Here is a 20,348-nt window from a genome sequence, read left to right on the forward strand (position 1 = left end):
TCTTCATCTGGTGTAACTGTTGATGTTATATTGACACTAAAGTTGTTGTTCTCAGGTAAAATGCTCTCTGGGGAGGAGGATGGGTTGGAGGACGACGCTGAGAGAACAGAGGTCACCACTGGTGCCTTCACAGGTGAGATACAACCACCAGGAGGCAGAATGTGAAGTATTATGCAACAGTGGCAGTCTTACCGGCTATATTTCATTTTTAAAACTAATTGATAAAGCCCCATGCTGCAGTGAAAAATAAGCTTTGTGTGCGTCTTTCTTGCAGCATCGGTCGTTGGTGCAGAAGGCTCCACGGCGGCCCAGGTTGACATCATCACCGAGCAGCCGCGCTCCTCCCAGCACACCCTGCAGCCTGGCGATTCTGTGGACCTCAGTGCCTCTTCAGAGCAGGGCGGCGGCGGGGGTGGAACATCTGCATCCGACACGCCTGAGTCACCCAACGACAACGAGGAGGAAATGCTGAGTCGGAGCTCCAGTGGCGGGGCCAACATTACTCCAGAGACGGCTGACTACACCACACCAGAGAATGTCACACCGGAGGGAGGACCCTTAGGAGAAGGCGGGACTCTGCTAAGCACTAATGACCGCTCACTTCCACCCAGCGACTCCTCGCAGACCACCACAGAGGGACCAGATTCAGCTGTCACCCCTTCAGATGTAGCAGAACTGGTCAGTGTGACTGAATGGGCGTGCAAGTGAGATTTAATTTAGTTGGTGAATACAGCTTAAACACACAGTGCTTCACTTCTGTGCATATATGTGTGAAATCCAGAGGACAGCCTGCTTCCCTGGACACTAAAAGACTTAATTACCATGAAGTGCTAAAATTAACTATGAACATTAATGTCCCTAATGGCAGAGTTTCCACGTTAAGAATGATGCTACACTTTATGGAGTTAGGATTTGTAGAATGGACAAAATATTAAGCACTGAAATCAGCATAAGGTGGTTTTAAATGTTTTAGCCCTTTACCTACAAATTGCATATACGTAAATCTAATTTAAATCATTTCCCAAATCATAGTATAATGCTTTCAGTTGATGACTTTATTATTGGTAATATTAAAATGACTCCACTAACACAGATAAAACATGGCCTAACAAGAACATTTATAGCCACATTAACACATTTTTATTTAGTCTCGCACCTAACCTTGCCAATATCAGTCCTGTTGAGCCAGGAGAGGTATTTCCTCTCTGATAGCCAAGATGGATCTTTCTGTGTTTGTTGAAGGGTGCAGCTGTATCAACAGGAGAGGTGCTAGTGCTCTGGCTAGGACTAACGGTAGCTTCCTTCCCATCAGTAGCAGAGCTGCTTGCATCCTCACCACTGTTGCCCAGATTCAGGTTGGGCGGCGCATCTAATTTTTAGACATTAGTGCACGTAACATAACACCTGTATGTGTGGATGGGCAAAACCTTGCCCTCTATAAAGCATAGTGAGGACTCCCTAAATGACAGCAAAATGCAGTAAAGACACTTCCACTGAGCTGAAATGAAAGAGTGCACCTAAATTGTTTCAGAAAAGCACTGACCAGAGGGCCCCACAGAGGTAAATCATTGATTTTCGAATAGATGGATATTTGGCTTATTTGGCAGGGCTTACAATTATAGTGGAAAAACTGTCTTCCCTGTTTGGGAACTTGTTGGTAGTTATGTTTAGTACATTTGATAAGCAGTAATGGAGCACAACATGCAAACCACTTGTATGGTAATGTATGGTGTATGCAGAATTTTATAATAATAAATGCTCTTTGGAGTACATAGGTGAGATGTGACATCACAGATTTGGTTCAGTTATTTGGGTTTTGCTGCTCCCCTTCAGAGACATTTTGGTGTGAGTTTGTCCACTCTAACAATTCTACCTCTATGGCCTTCCCCCCTCCACCTTACCCTTCTCCCCGCTTCGTCGCAGTCGCGCACTCCATTGCCACGGGTGATTGAACCATCCCCTCCCTCGCCAACTTCCACCGAGGGTCCTGATGCCACAGACAGCGACTCTTCTGTCTACACTGCTTCCTCTTCGTCCTCTTCTTTCTCTTTCTCCTCCTCTTCCTCCTTCTATGCCACCTCTTCCTCTAGCACTAGTGACAAGGTCAGCCAATTGGACACTTTGAACGCAGTGGGAGGGGCTTGCTTGTCTGGAAACTTTTGGCTTCCTCCATTCTTTCCCCTTTCGTTCGCTTGTTCGTCACAACCCATGCACAGAACTTACCCTGCTTATTGCTTCCTTTCCCTTCTTGTTGTCATTGACAATATATTAATCCCTGTCTCCTCCTCCTCCTCCTCTTCCTCGTTTCCAGTGATTTCCTCTCAAAAATGAGATGCTTTTGAAAGACCTTTGTAAAAGCAAGCAACCCCAACATCCCATGCCGATGGCTTGCATTGAAGAGTTCAAAGTTGAAGCATGAAGGCCATCTGTTCCTTTAACCGTTCACCCTCAGATTTGATTCCCTTTACCTTTCAGAGAGACTGTGACAGGCTTTTGTTCCTGCGGAGGCCAAACCTGGGAAAACAATTATTTAAAATTCTCGGATTGAGAGTTCTTTATACATCTTCCCAGTTAGTTCTCTGTAAAATGTCATGTGTGTTCCCCATGTAGTCGAAATACTAATACTAGTTTGGATCAAAAGCTTGGTCTTCCTCTGGATTGTGACAACCACAATTGCAGAGTTCTCAAGCCTGTGCTTTTTTTTTGTCTGTGTGTAGTTGATTTGCTGTAAATTAAGTGACTCAAGCATGACCCAGCAGAGTTTAATAAAGGGAATGTTTGACTTGCAGTTTCAGTTGTTTGTTATGCTGTGTCTCAATGTCTCCTCAATCCAGCAAATCTAACTCAAAAATGAATGAGTCAGAACTACTTCAGTATCCTTTGCATGTGGGTGCATTGCAGATGTGTTGCATTAAATGTTTCTGTAATCTAACTTTAGTTTCTTACTGACAATGTTTGCTCTGTGTTTCTGTGCATAAGGTGCTGGATGGCAGTGAGAGCCAGTACTCTGGGATGCAGATCGGGACGTTACAGGATGAAGAAGACGAAGGAGCAGCACCTGCCTCCCAAGAAGAACCTCCAGAACCCTTCCTGCAGTCAGCGCTGGGTATGCTTGTGTACACAAATATGCACACACATAAATGGGTTGACAGTGGGAACAGGTTCCTTTTCATTGATATGAAGTTTTAATCATGCTTTTTGTTTCTATGTGCAGCTCTGAGCAAGCCTCATCTGTTTGAAGGCCGAGGTCACAACCGGCAGGGTTCAGACAGCAGCGTGGACCGCTTCATACCAAAGGACGAACCTGCTGAACCCGAACCTGACAACAAGGTAATCCACGCACCAACATCCATGCCAATTTTTTGTACCTGAAGGTAAAGAAGGCAAAATTATTGTGTATCTGTCCTTAACTTAAAATGCCTGCTTCTCAGCCATCTCGGATAAAGGGTCCGATCGGGCATTATACAGACCAAGGGGCCGAGCCGCTGGTGCACTGTGTACGGCTTCTTGCTGCTTCCTTCTTGCTGACAGGACAAAAAAATGGTAAGTGTTATCAGAACTTCTTAAAATATGCCATAGGTGTGTTTAAAGATGTCATCCTATTTTCCTACAAATAGACTGATATAAGTCCAAATAAGTACCAGTGACATTTACCCTGTTTTTTAAAAGGTGCTCAAGTTGGAGCATCTGTGAACTGCAGCACTATGAGCTTTTACTTTTAGGTTTATCTGGCTTCCTTTTTTGTTTCATTTGCATATAAATTTTTGCTGTGCTATGTTTTTCCAGGTCTGACCCCTGATAAGGAGGTGCGAGTGAGCGTGAAGGCTCTGGCGCTCAGCTGTGTCGGGGCGGCAGCAGCACTGCATCCTGAAGCCTTCTTTAATTCCCTCTACCTGGAGCCGCTGGACGGCATTCCAGTAGAAGGTAAGGGCATAAAAATTTTAAGAGAATCCTATTCAGATGATGCTTGATGCCTCAAGAGGTCCCTTTTGACAAAAGGCCTATATTGGGGATTAATGGACAAAACTAATATTGTGGGTTGGGAGAGAGTTACTGCCCCAAGCGAAGGGGTTCAAGTATCTCGGGCACTTGTTCACAAGTGAGGGTAAGATGGAGTGTGGGGTGGATATGTGGTTTGGTGTGGTGTCGACAGTGATGTGGGCACTATGCTGGACCGTTGTGGTGAGCAGATGAAAATGGATGGATGGAATATTGTGACAGTCATCACTCAGATCCTAAAGTCTAAGGGCTTTTATTATTAATTTACTAGAACATCATCATACTATTTTCACATGGAAAAGAATTCACATATTTAGGGGCCTTGCACACCCACACAGGTGTTTCCACTTATTCAGGCTTGTTAGGCCTCTGCTCAGGTGGGTGGAGCTATGCTGGCAGACATTTTGACTTGTCACAGTAGGAAAAGCACAGGTGTAAGTAATGAAATCCATGATGGCTGAATTCCATTTAGTTGCTTTCGTTTCAGGTTGCTGATGGTGTGCATGCTGGCTCTGAACTTGTACAACTGAGAACCATGATACTGAGAATTTGTCATGATATGATTATATGGATGCACAATAAGCAATATTACTGAAGTTTGAAGCCTGAGGAATGAGTGTAGCTGTGGCAAGAGTTTTGGATTGCCTCACTGAATCTCCAGGATGAGCAAAATGTTAGACTTTTGGTGAGATATTGCAGGTAAAATTGGCTTTTGTTCATTGAAGCTCATTGTTAATGTGGATATCTTTATTGAAACAGCAGATGTTTTTGTTGGTCTGTGGCCTTTTGCATTCACTTATCTTAGTGAATATAATTGCCGCTGTTTTATGGAGCACAATGGGGCTTTTACACAACAGACATTTTGACTTGTCATTGTAGGAAAAGCAAAGGCATCACTAATAACGTTAACTGTCTTCCAGTTTGCAATGACAGTGTGATGGTGAGCCAGCGTGCACCATGACAGGACCCTAAAACTAAAGCAACTAAATGAAATTCAGCCGTAACGGATATTATTATTCACACTCCACCGTCTTCAGCTCTGCCTTTGACCCTGCTCTCTTTCTCTGTCCCCTTGCAGAGCAGCAGTATATCAGTGACATCCTGGGCTTCATTGACCATGGGGACCCCCAGATCAGAGGAGCCACTGCCATCCTCTGTGCAGCCATCATACAAGCTGCACTCACCAAAACACGTTACAACATTCACACCTGGCTGGCCAGTGTGCAGAGTGCAACAGGTGTGTGTGTGGTGTGTTTCTCTTGATGCTGACATTTTTAAAGTTTGGATAGTATTTAAAAACCCCCTCCAGTCAGTTTTACTTCCTGTTTAATAGTTAACATTCTTTTTTTTTTAAATCAGAACAGGGAGTGTGTTTAATGGTCAGATGTAACATTAATCCATAACTATAGCAAAAAGATGGCATCTACAAAAGTTTGGAAAACATCAATATGGCATTACTTTGGTTAATTTGCTGTTAACAGAGCACAAGTGAGACAACACTTGGCACAACATGGCGACTTTCTTCTCTCCTTCACTTGCTCTCCTCTTCACCATCTCCTCCTGCTGCAGCTGTTGGTTGTGTAGTGATGAGGTGCTCTTTGGCTGATGTGCAGCTCTGTGGTGCAGCAGCAGCCAGAGTCCCTCAAAGGAAGGATAGATTTGTTGCCAAGGTCTGCTGTTTGAAATGGAGCTATGGGATGTTTAGGAGGGGCATTGTCTACTAGCATAGGCTGCTTTCGCCTCAGCGCACAGCACCGATGCTGCCCCGATCAACAGTAGTGTCACTCTTTTTATTTTTTCTAATGGCACTGAAAATTATGTGCTTCCCAGTGTCTGGACCTGTTAGAGGCCGATGCTGGTGGGCAGTACAAACTTTAAACACATCCCGGAACTGCATTTCAGACAATGGACTTCTCTATCCATCCTGCGGTGCCCTGTGGCCAAGAGACGGTAAGGAAGAGAGCAAGTGAGAGACATTTGGTGTGTTGTGCTATTTTAGCCGGGGGTATTTGGTGATATTCGTGGTGTTGATTGACGCCATTCACTTCACACTGGCAACAAATGCCATTATTACAATAAACAACACACTAAACTAAGATGGAGGGCAGCTACACAGAGATGTTACTAAGGTTATGGTGCCACAATTCGGGTAAAATACAAGATAACTAGACAAGCTATCTTATTATGATGTTTACATTGTTCAGACGGTGCACCTGCCTGAGGACAACATATGACTTAGAGATTCTACTATGGTCATACATCATCTTCCTGTTTTAGCAACAACCTTCTATTTTTAACTTTGAGCACAAAATTAAGTTATTGGACAAAAAAAATCTGAACAGTATCATAATGGTTCTCTCTCGCCTGTCTGGTCCAGGTAACCCCCTGTCCCTGGTGGACTTGGTGCCTTTGCTCCAAAAAACTCTGAAAGATGAATCATCCGTCACCTGTAAGATGGCTTGCTCTGCAGTGAGGGTAAGGCACTTCTGTGCAAGTGTGTCAGTAATCGGTGCTCTGCGTGCAAGTTTGTGTCTGACTACTTTTATGCATATTTCAGCACTGCCTCATGACTGTGTGTAGCAGTACGTTGAGTGAGCTCGGCCTGCAGTTGTTGATAAACCTTCTCGCTCTGAGGGACTCCTCCTATTGGCTTGTTCGCACTGAGCTCTTGGAGACCCTGGCTGAGATGGACTTCCGGTAAGAGCAGTTGTCGTTTTTTGTATTACTGGAGCTACCTGCTCAAGCTGTTAGGGGTGGACTGTACTTTCAGCATCACTGTTCTTCACATTATCAATGTCTGTTAGATAGCATGTCTAATCATGTCACTCAACTGCCTTTTAAAGATATTTACTCTTTCCTCTTTAAGGTTAGTACATTTCCTCGAGAGGAAAACGGAGACTTTGCACAAAGGGGATCATCACTACACTGGGGTAAGTTCTCCGTTCTACCTTTATTGTAGTCTTGCTTTGAAAATTCAAATCTTCAAATGTTTTTAAGACACAAAGACATTCAGTGTGTCCTGTTCAACTTGAGTTTAGTGCTACAACTAACTATTAGTTTGATATTGGATTAATCTGTTTTACTTTGCTTTATCAGTTGTTGATCAAATAAAGAGGGGAAAAAAAGCTATTTTATATTAGTATTTTATTTGAAAAAACAACAACTTATTCCTCATCTTCTCGACAGTGCTCTTTCAAACAACTTCAAATAAAAATCCACCAAATGTATGCTACATCAAGACTAAGTACAGAAAAGGCCTCTTCAATAAGAAATGAATTTGGGAAAATGGGAAATGGGACAAGCATATATTTGATCAGACATTGCTGAAGTTTCTGTGGTGAAGAAATGAAGGATTCACTTGAGACTGTCTCTCACTGATGCTGTGAAATTTTCCAAAAACTCCATAACATCACGTTACACTCCAGTGTCTCTCTGACCTAATTTCAACAAATTAGTGTTCACTCACAGAAATACCTTCTGTCTTGTTTTCTCTGTTTTGTGATGATCAGTGTAGCCAGGCCCTTTTGATAAAGCTATTTGTTAGCTTTATGAAGTGTTAGCTTCAAAATATTTGGGGGCTCAGCTAAGGGATGCCTGGCTACACTGGATCAAATGCTTACTCCAAAGACAAAGGAGATGGCATCATTTCTTGTAATGCAATACGAGCTACACAAGATGTGGAATTGGCTGACTTACTGCTCCACTAAGTCTTTGCCTCCACCTTAGGAGACGCTGCCCAGTGCGCCATGCATCATAGCATAGACCCAACTAATCGATTATGAAATTCAATGGCAACTATTTTTATTATCCGTTTTTAATTGACCCTGCTTGAGTTGCTGAGACTGTGGTCCCTAATTAGTCCACATTTCTCTCTATCTAGCGGCTGCAGCTGCAGGACAGAGTCCTGAACGATGTGGTCATCTGTTTGTTGGGAGATGATGACCCCAGAGTCCGGCATGTAGCAGCCTCTGCTGTCAGCAGGTATACTATCTCTTCTTTACTGCTGACAAGCGCACTTTTTGTATTATTTTCCCCCCTAGGTGTCTTCTTCCTAATGTCTCCTCTAATCCTTCCCGCATGTCTCTGCGGCTTTCTCTCTACCAGGCTGGTTCCCAGGTTGTTCTATGACTGTGACCAAGGTCAAGTGGACCCGGTAGTGGCTATCGCCCGAGACCAGAGTTCAGTCTATTTGCAGTTGCTGATGCATGAGACACAACCCCCCTCCCAGTTCACAGTTAGTACAATCACAAGGTATGTGCAGTCGTCTCACAGGCTCTCAGTGCCATCCTATTCCTAAAAATGATTCTCAAGATCATTGTCATGTGTTCCTTTTTATGGTACATACAGTTTGTTGTGTTGTTCACTCTACAAGAGCTTTGAAATTGAGTGGTTTAATTACAAAGCTCATGAAAAAAATTAGAGCACAACCTGAGAAACTCTGCTCTTCCCTTTTCTATGTCTTCCAGGACATACAGAGGCTACAACTTGTCCAACAATGTGTCTGATGTCACAATCGAGAACAATTTGTCCAGAGTTGTTACTGCCGTCTCCCATGCTTTCACCTCCTCTACCTCCAGAGCCCTGACGGTGAGCTTTTAAGACATGCATAACATTTTACCTTTTTTGCCTGCTCTATGAAAAGCTTGACATTGTTTTTAAATACCATCCGTTTGTCTTATTTCTCTGCAGTTCGGCTGCTGTGAGGCCTTGTGCCTCCTGGCTTCAAATTTTCCTGTGTGCAATTGGAGCACAGGCTGGCACTGTGGCTATGTTAGCTCCAGTAGCAGCTTTTCTTCCCGCTCTAGTCTCAACCGCAGCAGGGGCAGGGCCCTCAGGTTTGTGCACTCTCTCTTGTTGATTAATATTTTCCTGTACATTTAATGCCATCCTATTTGTATTATCTTCCACACAATTTCTTGCCAGCCAACGTGCTCCTCTTTCTCCACACACACCTGATCATCTTATGTCCTTGTCCCTCTGTTCTGTAGTGTGTCACAGCCCAGCAGTGCTCCAGCCTCTTCAAACACCACCTCGTCTGCACCAGAGACTGAGCGGAGGACTCTGACAGTGGGAATGGCTAACATGGTCCTTTCCTTACTCTCCTCCGCCTGGTTTCCACTGGATCTCTCTTCACACCAGGATGCACTTTTGCTCTCTGGCAATTTGATCGCTGGTGGGTAATGTGCATACAAAGATTCATGAGACCATGCTGTTTATGGAGCTTGAAATTATACTACATTGCAAACATACCACTATTCACTCAAACTTTGAGGCAAAAACAATAACTTGTTATCGATAACTGTTATCATTAACTGTCTCTTGATCGTGTGCCCAGCTGTGGCTCCTAAATGCATGCGCAACCCATGGGCTGGAGAGGAGGAAGGCAGCAGTGGTAGCACCAACACCAGTGGAGGCCCAAATAAGATGGAGGAACCCTGGGCAGGGCTGTCAGAGCGCTCCCTGGTGGCCATGGTGGAGCAAGTCTTTTCTCACCTACTAAAGATCCTCAACATCTGTGCCCATGTGCTAGAGGACACACCACCTGGACCGGCAGTTAAGGTAACTGTTCATAGACTCTCTGTGTTTGGTCATCATTTGTAGTGCGAGGTACACACTACGCAAGAATCAGGCGGATTTTTTTGTGCCTGATTCCCTCTCCTGACAATCATCAGCAAAGCCCGGATTTTTTTTTGATGCTTCTAAAGATCATCTTGCCAGATTTTCCTGTGGTGCGAGTCATGTAAAGAGTGTTTTTTATATCCTCTGATCTGCAAGGAAGTCTATCTTTGCCACAACAATTTCAAAATGCAAGTATCAAATGTTAAATATTTACGATTTGAAATTCTGTGTGAGCGGAACTCAAGGATCGTCAGCGGCCCTGTGGGTTTCAGAGGGTTTTAATGCAATATCAATTGGGTTTCAACTCAGAATTTACTCTGTGGTATCCTTGACTTTATCCAAATTTTTCTTTGTTGATTTCCTGTAAAAAAGTGGTGCAAAACCTTCTTCCTGCCTGTCCTCTCCCATGTTTGTTTACTCTAAAGTCACAAGATTCACAGTTTGGGAGTCAGGACTCTGGTTGTTCGTGAATGGAATCTGTTAGTGTGTTGTATGCTGTTTTGGGCAAATCCTTGCTCTCCACACACTTTAGAACAATTATCTATTTATCATGACATGTCGGTTGGTTTGGTTTGAAATTTGAAAAACGTTTAGCGTGGGCCAGGCTTAAGTCACATTTCACTGGCATCTGCTTATGACTACAAGTTGTATCCACAGGAAGGTCATTGTATTGAGTTCACTTCTTGTTTTAGGCTACCCTCCCCTCCCTGAGCAACACCCCCTCCCTCAGTCCCATTCGGAGAAAAGGCAAGGAGAAGGATGCCACTGAGCCCAGTGCTGCACCTATGAGCCCAAAGAAAAGCAATGAGGTCAACACAGGTAAATGCACACCTGGCCATGCACAAGCACAGCTTCATATAATCTCTCTGAATTGTCTGTGAATACTTAAAAGTTTGATTTTGTGCTTTTTGTGAGCAGCCAGGCCAGCAGAGAGCACTGGGTCAACAACCGTTAACAAATCTACCACCCTTGGCAACTTCTACCACCTGCCACCCTACCTCAAGCTCTACGATGTCCTCAAAGCTACACATGCCAACTACAAGGTCAGGGCATGCCTCCGTTTTACCCCACTTTTTATCAAAATACAAACAAGTTTTAGTATCTTAAGTGGTGTTAATTGTGTGTGTTGCATCCTAGGTGACGCTGGACCTCCACAGCAACCAGGAGAAGTTTGGAAGTTTCCTGCGTTCCACTCTTGATGTTCTGTCACAGCTCCTGGAGCTGGCCACACTACATGACATCAGCAAGGTAAAGATATGACATCACCTCTGTGAGCAGGAACGAGATTCTGGATGATTTTTATTTCATTAAAAATAATTTAGTTTGTTTCAGTAATATAAGCCAATGTATCAATCAGTTGAATAAATTGATGAACTATATTCTCTGTCAGTGTGTGGAGGAAATCTTGGGCTACCTCAAATCCTGCTTCTCCAGAGAACCAACCATGGCTACTGTGTGTGTACAACAGGTCAGTAATCTGTGTAGTTTGTCTGTCATTGTAGAGCAAGTTGTCTGTATTGTTGGCTGTATTTTGTGTGGCAGTCTTTATGGTTCCAACACTGAGCAGTGTGCTGCAACCGGTGCGACTCCACACAGAGTGAGGCTGGTTCCTGCCGACAGGGCCTGTAAAGGCATTGGTTTCCCTGTGCGATGGTTCCATACATCTTAATACACACATAGTCATATATTAGCCTAATGTCGTCTTGCCTGTGCCTTTTTAGATGCAGCAAATTTCGTAACTGTTAGCAAAGTATGATGAAGAAGGATTATATGATAGTCTGCATTGCATAACAGTCAATCTAGTTTGCACTGAATTAATTCAGAAATTGGAGGAATTTCTTTCCTAAAAGAACAAAACAAAACAGATAGATCACTGTTAGTAAGCGCAGCCAGCAAATCTGACGGAGATAACAAAGATGTGTCCCTTTGGTATTTACTCCTGCAGGGACATCAGCCCTTGCGAAGAAAAATGTCCTATGCAAGACCAAAGTCAGTAAATCACAGGGGAACAAATAAACTTAAGATAAATTTAAGGATGGAAAAATCTAATCCAACACCATAAACATGAGGTCGCCTGAAATGGGGAATATCCTGTAAGACACCCCCACGACTTAATTATGATTAGGTGCAAAGAAAAAATACTGACTTGGTTGATACTAAATATTTTCTAATCAAAGGTCCAGATACACCTAATCTACATCAAAGGACTAGTGGCGACGGAGGCTGACTGTTTCGTCGCCTCATGTTGCCAAATACGAACTGTTTCTGCTAAAGAGCTCAGTGGCTAAAATCATAATCTTTACTAATTTAAGAAGTTTGTGTCAAGCTCACCCTGACAAAACACTGACAAGGTGGCCGACTACTGCCAACGGTGCCAGATACTAAGCAAAAACTAGGTCAGCAGACATTCACTGGCAGCCCATCATTGACTGATGGCTTGGTGTTTCAGGGCCCACTTGAGAATAGCAGATTTAATCTAGTTAGAAGAAATGTGCCTTAATGAAATGAATCCTTTTTAAAATGTGTAAGCCAGTTTATTTACACAAGTCTATTTGAAAATTAAACTCATCTAAACAAATGTGGACTCCAAACTATTGCTTGTTTTATTTATTAACTGAAGACCTATCTTTCTTTAGCTGCTGAAGACCCTGTTTGGCACCAACCTGGCCTCTCAATATGAGGGTTACCTCAGTGGACCAAGCCGTTCCCAGGGCAAGGCTCTCCGTCTTGGCTCGTCCAGCCTGAGACCGGGCCTTTACCACTACTGCTTCATGGCACCGTACACTCACTTCACCCAGGCTCTCGCTGATGCCAGTCTCCGGAACATGGTGCAGGCTGAACAGGAGCAGGACACCTCTGGGTGGGTTGTAGCAACATACAGATGAGGCACAGGAGGAGAAAATGACATGCTTTCAGATAAATAAACATAACAACATTTAAGAAACTGCCTTCTCTGTCCTCTTTTAGATGGTTTGATGTAATGCAAAAGGCTTCGAACCAGCTGAGGTCCAATATTGCAAATGCAACACGGCACAGAGGAGACAAGGTAACCTGTTGTGCTGTTTTTTGAGTTGCGATTGTGAATAGATATTCAAGTATAATTTTCATTGCTCATTAGCTTGAGCAAGGTGCTGCTCCTCTAATAGTTGTGGCCTCCCCTGTTGTTTTTTGCCAGAACGCAATCCACAACCACATTCGTCTGTTTGAGCCGCTGGTGATCAAAGCTTTGAAGCAGTACACTACCAGCACCTCTGTGGCCCTGCAGAGACAAGTACTGGACCTGCTCGCCCAACTTGTGCAGCTCAGAGTCAACTACTGCTTGCTGGACTCAGATCAGGTTAAACATAAACAAAAAAACACACACACTGTGTGAGTTCATCTTCAGTCTGTTGAATTAAGCTCACTCAGGAAGATGTATTCTATGTTTTAGGTGTTCATAGGATTTGTCCTGAAGCAGTTTGAGTACATTGAGGTTGGACAGTTCAGGTGAGTTTTTTTTTTTTTTTCTCTCATCCATGAGTCATGCATTTTCACAAACCCATGTCTCTCCCAGGCGTTTTTTTTATGTGTGGTTACAGTAGTGATAAAACCTTTCTCCCACTGAACTGTAGATTAGCCCATCTATTCAGTGCCGTCCTGTGAACTAAAATAATACCTGTTCTTACGCAGAGATTCGGAGGCCATCATTCCCAACATCTTTTTCTTCTTGGTGCTGCTGTCTTATGAGCGTTACCACTCCAAGCAGATAATCAGCATCCCCAAGATCATCCAGCTGTGTGATGGCATCATGGCGAGCGGCAGGAAAGCTGTCACACACGGTGAGAGGGAACACATGCAACACACAACCATTTTCTCTACTTTTAAACACATTCACTGAAGTTTACTCTCGCTTACATTTCTAAACTTTACTTCACACTAGCGCATTACTTCAAAAGCACATTCTTACCATAGCTGTAGTCTAAGTAATTAAATTTTCCCTCCACAGCCATCCCAGCCTTGCAGCCAATTGTCCATGACCTGTTTGTGTTGAGGGGCTCAAACAAAGCAGATGCAGGCAAAGAGTTAGATACCCAGAAAGAAGTGGTGGTGTCCATGCTGCTCAGACTTGTGCAATACCATCAGGTACGGTCACAAATGGATACAAACAGACCCAAAATGTTAATGTGAAAACATTCCAGTCAGTCTTTTCTCTGCCTGATGATCTCTGTTCCATGGTGTGTTGCAGGTGTTGGAGATGTTCATTCTTGTACTGCAGCAGTGTCACAAAGAGAATGAGGACAAGTGGAAGAGATTGTCCAGACAGATCGCTGACGTCATACTTCCAATGATTGCTAGGCAGCAGGTAGGAAAATGTGTGTGTGTGTGTGTGTGTGTGTGTGTGTGTGTGTGTGTGTGTGTGTGTGTGTGTGTGTGTGTGTGTGTGTGTGTGTTGGTGCACAGTGACAAATATAAGACATTTAGGCTACAACATATGTAATGAAAAACCCTTATATTGTCATCAGTAAAGATATTTGTATGTTGATCCTCACAGATGCACCTAGACTCTCCAGAGGCGTTGGGAGTGTTGAACACTCTCTTTGAGACTGTGGCGCCCTCCTCTCTCCGACCTGTAGACATGCTGCTCAAGAGTATGTTTACCACCCCGGCCACCATGGTGAGACATCTCATTAGTTAGTATGCACAAAAACCTGGACAGACTTTTAACTTGCCTGTCGAATGTACCTTAACACACCTTGCAAAATATAGATTTTTAATTGACTTAAATTCAAACCTCTGCTCCTCCCAGGCATCAGTAGCTACAGTCCAGCTGTGGGTGTCTGGCATCCTGGCGGTGCTCAGGGTACTCGTCTCCCAGTCCACTGAGGACATTGTCCTGTCGCGGGTCCATGAGCTGTCCCTCACCCCACATCTCCTCTCCTGCCATACAATCCGTCGCCTGCATCAGCAGAGCCCGTCCCCAAGTGACCCTCCCCCTGCTGACACTCTAGGTAACCAGGAACCTAATGGTGAGGCCCAAAAAGCCCTGCCTGAGGAAACCTTTGCCAGGTTAGTGAGCGTGTTTGCTATCTGTAGTTATAGGATATTTTTGATGTAAGGACTGAGGAATATTTTTACTCAGTCTGATCATTTTTGCAACCATTACTTTGCTTCCATGTGTCTTTCCTTTTTTCCTTCTCACTTTCATTGACATCTGTCCCTGTAATCCCTCTTTCCAGGTTCCTGCTGCAGCTGGTAGGAGTGTTGCTGGATGACATTTCCTCCAGGCAGGTTAAAGTGGACATTACAGAGCAGCAACACACCTTTTACTGCCAGCAGCTGGGCACACTGCTCATGTGCCTCATACATGTCTTCAAAAGTGGTGAGCTTGTTGAAATTTAATTGTCATTTTTGTTGAGAGTCTGGCTAATACAGTAGATGTTAAGCTTTACAATGAAATGCATGATGCTCTTAGGAAGTGATGCACTTTAAATATAAGGACACTGACAGTCCTTTCCCTCTTTGCTTTCCTTCTCCTTCCAGGAATGTTTCGCAGGATCACAGCTGCAGCTAGCCGTCTCCTGAAGGGCGAGGGTGGAGGTGGACAGACAGGCACTGAGGCCGGCCTGTTTTACCCTTTGGAAGGCCTGAACAGCATGGTGCAGTGTCTGATCACCACCCACCCCTCCCTGGTGTTGCTGTGGTGCCAGGTCCTCCTCATCATCGACTACACCAACTACTCCTGGTGGGCTGAGGTGCACCAGACACCCAAGTAAGAATGGATGTTGTAGGTTACTCATGGATGTCATATGTTTGTGTTTAGACCTTAATCGTTCATGTGTGTCATATCATAAAAAAACACAATGAGGTATCCTGAATTGTAAGACTACAAGGCATCAAAAAATGAATTTGTAGTGCAACATATTGTCCAAAATGAATCCCTGTTTGAGCATGAGCACGGCACAGAATCTTGTGACAACCTACCCTGTCTCCATCCTTCTCTCAGGAGACATAGCCTCTCTTGCACAAAGCTGTTGAGCCCTCACTCCTCTGGGGAAGGAGAAGAGGACAAGCCTGAGACTCGGTTAGCCATGGTCAACCGAGAGATCGTACGCAGGGGGGCCCTCATCCTTTTCTGTGACTATGTGGTGAGACTCATAACAATAGTGTTAACATATTTTGTAGTAAGTCACAAATAGATGATGATCGTAAAAATATTTTGATTACACAAAACTTTAAGTTAACGTGTTCATTTTGATTTTTCTCTTGGAATAATAGTGTCAGAACCTTCATGACTCAGAGCATCTGACCTGGCTGATAGTCAACCATGTGCGTGACCTCATCAGCCTGTCCCATGAGCCTCCAGTGCAGGATTTCATCAGCGCTGTGCACCGCAACTCAGCTGCCAGTGGTCTCTTCATCCAGGCCATCCAGTCCCGCTGTGACAACCTCAGCACTGTGAGATCACACCCTTTTTAACTCCTGCGCAGCCAAGTCATTGTATTCATAAAGCACATTTAAAAACGACCAGTCTTGATCAAATATATCTTGATTTTTCTTTTCAGGCAACATTCTTTTTTGGTTTTTCAGTTTATCATCACAGGAGTAATTTTAACTTTTCCTTCTTTCCTGCCCTCTTTTCATCCACTTGCCTTCTTCTTCACCTCTCTTTCTCTTTGCTCTTATTCTGTCACCCCTTTTCTACCTTTACTAATTGAGTCCTCCTTTCCTCTTGCAGCCTACCATGTTGAAGAAGACCCTGCAGTGTTTGGAAGGCATCCACCTGAGTCAGTCCGGCTCCCTGCTGATGCTGTATGTGGACAAGCTGCTCAGTACACCCTTCAGGGTTCTGGCCCGCATGGTCGACACACTGGCGTGTCGCAGGGTAGAGATGCTGCTGGCTGAGACACTACAGGTACAGCTTGTGTGTGGGCTTGTAACTTGTTGTCACAGGGGAGTTGGCTTGTCAGCTCAATGTGTGCCAAATTTTATTTTAGTGTCATGGTTCCATAGGAGTACCCAACCTATATAAGACTCATGAATATATTGATAGAAGTAGATTTCTCACTTAGGGTAAAAAGTTTTTGAACTTAAAATTTCTCTGAAGTTGTTATTCTGACCCTCCGTCCTGCAGAACAGTATAGCTCAGCTGCCTGTGGAGGAACTGGACAGGATACAGGAATACCTTCAGACCAGTGGCCTGGCTCAGAGGTAACTCTTTTGTATTGCAATTTGAGGTTTGTAGTTTTAGCAATCTGTTGCATATTAATTTATATTTGTATTGTAAAAAGCAGAAGAAACAACAAAAAACAGAAATAAAACACACCAGTCAAGCTAAACTTAAACAGAACATCTATCTGGAAAAATGCATTATATTCTCCCTGCATTTCTCTTTCTCAGGCATCAGAGGTTCTACTCCCTGCTGGACAGGTTCAGAGCCACTGTTGCGGACACCAGCAGCCCCACACCTCCTGTGACATCACACCCCTTGGATGGGGATCCACCACCAGCCCCTGAGCTCGTCATTGCAGATAAGGTGAGAGATTAGAGAATCAGTGTCTGAGTCTGTATTTCATTTTTTTACTGTCTGTCTTGGTCCTGCAAAGTAAAGAAACCCAGAATAGGAGGTATTAATGTTTTTTTGCACATGATTTAATTTTGTTTTTAGGAGTGGTACGTGGCTCTGGTGAAGTCTCAGTGTTGTCTTCGTGGAGATGTTTCGCTGCTGGAGACAACAGAACTCCTCACCAAACTTCCTCCCACTGACCTCTTTAACACCATGAGCTGCAAGGTGACAGACTGCAGTGCCCAGATATCAGGGATAAATATTCTTGACCATACTGATTATTTTAATAATTGAGTATATTGCATCTGAACCTGCCTTTTTTTTCCTTCCAGGACTTCAACCTAAGCCTGCTGTGTCCATGCCTAAGTATGGGGATGCAGCGGTTAGCACGGGGTCAGGGGTCACTCTTGTTGGAGACAGCCTTGCAGGTGACCCTAGAACGGCTTGCGGGAGTCACCGGCTCCCTCCCTTCCCCACACCAGTCCTTCCTGCCACCCGCCCAGCCACTGCCATATTGGAAGCAACTAGCTGATGTGTATGGTGAGTGGGAGGGAGAGATTGGTGTATGAAAATATAAAGTCAGAGCTCCGTAATATCTCATACTAGATCAGTCGTTTCTAAGTCTGCTAAATTTTGACCGCTTGTACAACTTTAAGTTAAGTTGAACTGACTTAATTGACCATGACTTCTTCTGTAAAGCATTGAGGTTGCATTTTGTATTAGGAGTAGAAGAAATGCTGGTTTGATACCTAAATCTAAGGGGAAAAATGCTGAAGAAAAATATTCTTCTCTGTCTGCTGTCTGTTTTCAGATGAGCCAGGTTTCTACTCCAGGGTTCTGTCGCTCTGCAGAGCTCTGTCCCAGTACCTGTTGAATGTGAGCCAGCTGCCTTCCTCACTACATATTCCCTCTGACAAGGAGCACCTCATCACCACTTTCACTTGTACTGCAACTGAGGTAAAAGACCACTTATTAAATGTTTTGTTTAGTCACTTGTTTGTTATCATTTGATTAATTTAATCACATTTAAGATCTTTGTTTCTCCTGTTTGGTGAGATTTCCAGGCTTCAGTCTCAATCATCTGACACAAGAATTTAATAGTCTATAACAAATAGGGATGAAATTATGGGGTCCCAGATACATTAGACAGAAGTGGTTACTCTCTCCTCCACCCTTGTATGTCTCTCTCTGTCCAGGTGGTGGTGTGGCGTCTCCTCCAGAACAAGTTGCCCCTGAGTGTGGACCTGCAATGGGCTCTGTCCTGTCTGTGTCTGGCCCTGCAGCAGCCCTGCGTCTGGAACAAGCTCTCCACCCAAGAGTACACCACACACACCTGCTCCCTTATCTACTGCCTACGCCTCATCATTGTTGCAGGTGAGAAGGCTGCTGGGACTCGTTTGTGCATTCGCTTTTAAATTGTAGTACGGTCACATGTCATGACTGCCTTAAGACCCAACATGTTTTCATGCCATTTCAATACTGGTTAAATGTTTGGTCTTGCCCCCCTCCAGTGGCTGTGAGTCCTGGTGACCAGCTTCTGCATCCAGAGAAGAAAAAGACAAAGGCAGAAAGAGATGCTGAAGGAGATGAAGTGGACTCGCCACATGCTGACCGTGAGCACATATGTAGTGATTCAGTAAAGCTAACGGGCTCAGTCATTTCCTCTGAGTTGGATCCCGGAGGGTATTTGCCATCATGTATCCCTTAAAGCTTTCACCTGTGTGTTGCAGACATGTGCGAGTGGCAAGCATGTGAGATCATGGCAGAGCTTGTGGAAGGCCTGCAGAGCATTCTTGCCCTGGGTCACCATAGAAACAGTGCATTCCCTGCTTTCCTCACACCAACCTTGCGCAACATTGTCATCAGTCTGTCCCGACTGCCTCTGGTCAACAGCTACACCCGAGTACCTCCACTGGTCAGTGTGCGAAAGATATTATGACTTTAGTATTTGTATACGTGAATGTATTAGTCCATTAAACATCTATGTGTTTAGGTTTGGAAACTGGGCTGGTCCCCTCAGCCAGGAGGAGAGTACGGCACAACGCTGCCCGAGATCCCTGTGGACTTCCTGCAGGAAAAGGATGTCTTCAGAGAGTTCCTCTATCGCATCAACACACTGGGTATTGAAACACAAATATATGGAATGATTCAGTAGAGTAAACTCTTGAATGCATGTCATGTGACTGGATTTGTTGCTGTATGTTTAGGCTGGAGCAGCAGGACTCAGTTTGAGGAGACCTGGGCCACACTGTTGGGGGTGCTGGTCACCCAACCCATCACTATGGACCAGGAGGAGGAGACACAGCAGGAGGTATAGTATACCTGTAACATAACTCACACAGATGCTTACTTTAATTAGAAAGATGCAAGCATTCACAGTGCAACACATAGTCTGGTTGTCATGATACATTGGAATAAATTGTGGGATATAATTCTAAAGCCTATAGTTCCCTTTCTTCATCCTTCCCACCTTCGTCAATGTTTTGTTTATCCTTTTGTCTCCAGGAGGACTTGGAGCGTACCCAGTTGAATGTCTTAGCAGTGCAGGCCATCACCAGCCTGGTGCTGAGTGCCATGACCCTGCCCACTGCTGGCAACCCTGCAGTCAGCTGTCTGGAACAGCAGCCCCGCAACAAGAGCCTGAAAGCCCTGGAAACACGGTAGCTGCACATCCGTCTTCTATTTACACCGTAGTAGTGCCCAGAATAAATATGCAAAGATTTCTAAAGTTTGTGTGTGTTCTCCCAGGTTTGGAAGGAAACTTGCAGTGATCAGGGGCGAGGTGGAGAGAGAGATTCAGGCTCTTGTGTCGAAGAGAGACAATGTCCACACACACCACCCGTACCACGCCTGGGACCCTGTACCCTCGTTGTCGGCAGCCTCAGCTGGTAATTCATCGTCTCTCACTAGACCCACAGCTGCTGGACCTCCTCCTACTCTGATTTCTTGTTTAATTTTGTTTCAGCAGGCACGCTGATCAGCCATGAGAAGCTGCTGCTTCAGATCAACACAGAGAGGGAGATGGGCAACATGGACTACAAACTGGGACAGGTCAGAGATGCATTAAAAGAAGAGAGAATGTGGTGGATAAAATGAAGCTTGAGGAAGAGTGTGTTTCAGTTTAAGTTCTTTTTTGTGTGTGTGTTTAAGATATTTTTGGGGCATTTTTTAGCCTTAAATGGATAGG

At 44.4% G+C, this 20,348-nt stretch overlaps 1 protein-coding gene and 1 non-coding gene across 8 annotated transcripts in view; both read left to right on the forward strand.

Annotated features, from left to right (window-relative positions):
• Positions 1-20,348, forward strand: part of htt (huntingtin) — a 39,551-nt gene that overhangs the window by 7,885 nt on the left and 11,318 nt on the right. For 4 of the 7 annotated variants that reach the window (XM_049567713.1, XM_049567722.1, XM_049567690.1 and 1 more), the window contains 47 exons: positions 56-133; positions 275-678; positions 2,980-3,106; positions 3,215-3,330; positions 3,432-3,543; positions 3,787-3,924; positions 5,078-5,236; positions 6,377-6,474; positions 6,557-6,696; positions 6,866-6,929; positions 7,880-7,980; positions 8,104-8,250; positions 8,466-8,586; positions 8,689-8,834; positions 8,988-9,172; positions 9,335-9,558; positions 10,311-10,437; positions 10,537-10,661; positions 10,756-10,866; positions 11,009-11,086; positions 12,255-12,478; positions 12,586-12,664; positions 12,794-12,955; positions 13,049-13,104; positions 13,288-13,436; positions 13,604-13,740; positions 13,844-13,960; positions 14,150-14,272; positions 14,405-14,664; positions 14,835-14,977; positions 15,139-15,367; positions 15,602-15,743; positions 15,874-16,053; positions 16,334-16,510; positions 16,730-16,806; positions 16,996-17,131; positions 17,264-17,386; positions 17,494-17,701; positions 17,973-18,118; positions 18,358-18,535; positions 18,673-18,774; positions 18,892-19,076; positions 19,155-19,281; positions 19,369-19,472; positions 19,667-19,821; positions 19,910-20,049; positions 20,130-20,212. In XM_049567713.1, coding sequence (XP_049423670.1) covers positions 56-133; positions 275-678; positions 2,980-3,106; positions 3,215-3,330; positions 3,432-3,543; positions 3,787-3,924; positions 5,078-5,236; positions 6,377-6,474; positions 6,557-6,696; positions 6,866-6,929; positions 7,880-7,980; positions 8,104-8,250; positions 8,466-8,586; positions 8,689-8,834; positions 8,988-9,172; positions 9,335-9,558; positions 10,311-10,437; positions 10,537-10,661; positions 10,756-10,866; positions 11,009-11,086; positions 12,255-12,478; positions 12,586-12,664; positions 12,794-12,955; positions 13,049-13,104; positions 13,288-13,436; positions 13,604-13,740; positions 13,844-13,960; positions 14,150-14,272; positions 14,405-14,664; positions 14,835-14,977; positions 15,139-15,367; positions 15,602-15,743; positions 15,874-16,053; positions 16,334-16,510; positions 16,730-16,806; positions 16,996-17,131; positions 17,264-17,386; positions 17,494-17,701; positions 17,973-18,118; positions 18,358-18,535; positions 18,673-18,774; positions 18,892-19,076; positions 19,155-19,281; positions 19,369-19,472; positions 19,667-19,821; positions 19,910-20,049; positions 20,130-20,212 — 6,743 coding nt within the window. Of the gene's footprint in view, positions 1-55; positions 134-274; positions 679-2,979; positions 3,107-3,214; positions 3,331-3,431; positions 3,544-3,786; positions 3,925-5,077; positions 5,237-6,376; positions 6,475-6,556; positions 6,697-6,865; positions 6,930-7,879; positions 7,981-8,103; positions 8,251-8,465; positions 8,587-8,688; positions 8,835-8,987; positions 9,173-9,334; positions 9,559-10,310; positions 10,438-10,536; positions 10,662-10,755; positions 10,867-11,008; positions 11,087-12,254; positions 12,479-12,585; positions 12,665-12,793; positions 12,956-13,048; positions 13,105-13,287; positions 13,437-13,603; positions 13,741-13,843; positions 13,961-14,149; positions 14,273-14,404; positions 14,665-14,834; positions 14,978-15,138; positions 15,368-15,601; positions 15,744-15,873; positions 16,054-16,333; positions 16,511-16,729; positions 16,807-16,995; positions 17,132-17,263; positions 17,387-17,493; positions 17,702-17,972; positions 18,119-18,357; positions 18,536-18,672; positions 18,775-18,891; positions 19,077-19,154; positions 19,282-19,368; positions 19,473-19,666; positions 19,822-19,909; positions 20,050-20,126; positions 20,213-20,348 lie in introns of all 7 variants that reach the window. The other 3 variants (XM_049567698.1, XM_049567682.1, XM_049567705.1) reach the window with 1 other exon arrangement.
• Positions 11,154-11,283, forward strand: LOC125886678 (small Cajal body-specific RNA 14). Its single transcript, XR_007449087.1, has one exon. It is a non-coding gene; the product is annotated as a small Cajal body-specific RNA 14 (non-coding RNA).

Source organism: Epinephelus fuscoguttatus, linkage group LG3 (assembly GCF_011397635.1).
Source record: "Epinephelus fuscoguttatus linkage group LG3, E.fuscoguttatus.final_Chr_v1".
Classification (NCBI taxonomy): domain Eukaryota; kingdom Metazoa; phylum Chordata; class Actinopteri; order Perciformes; family Serranidae; genus Epinephelus; species Epinephelus fuscoguttatus.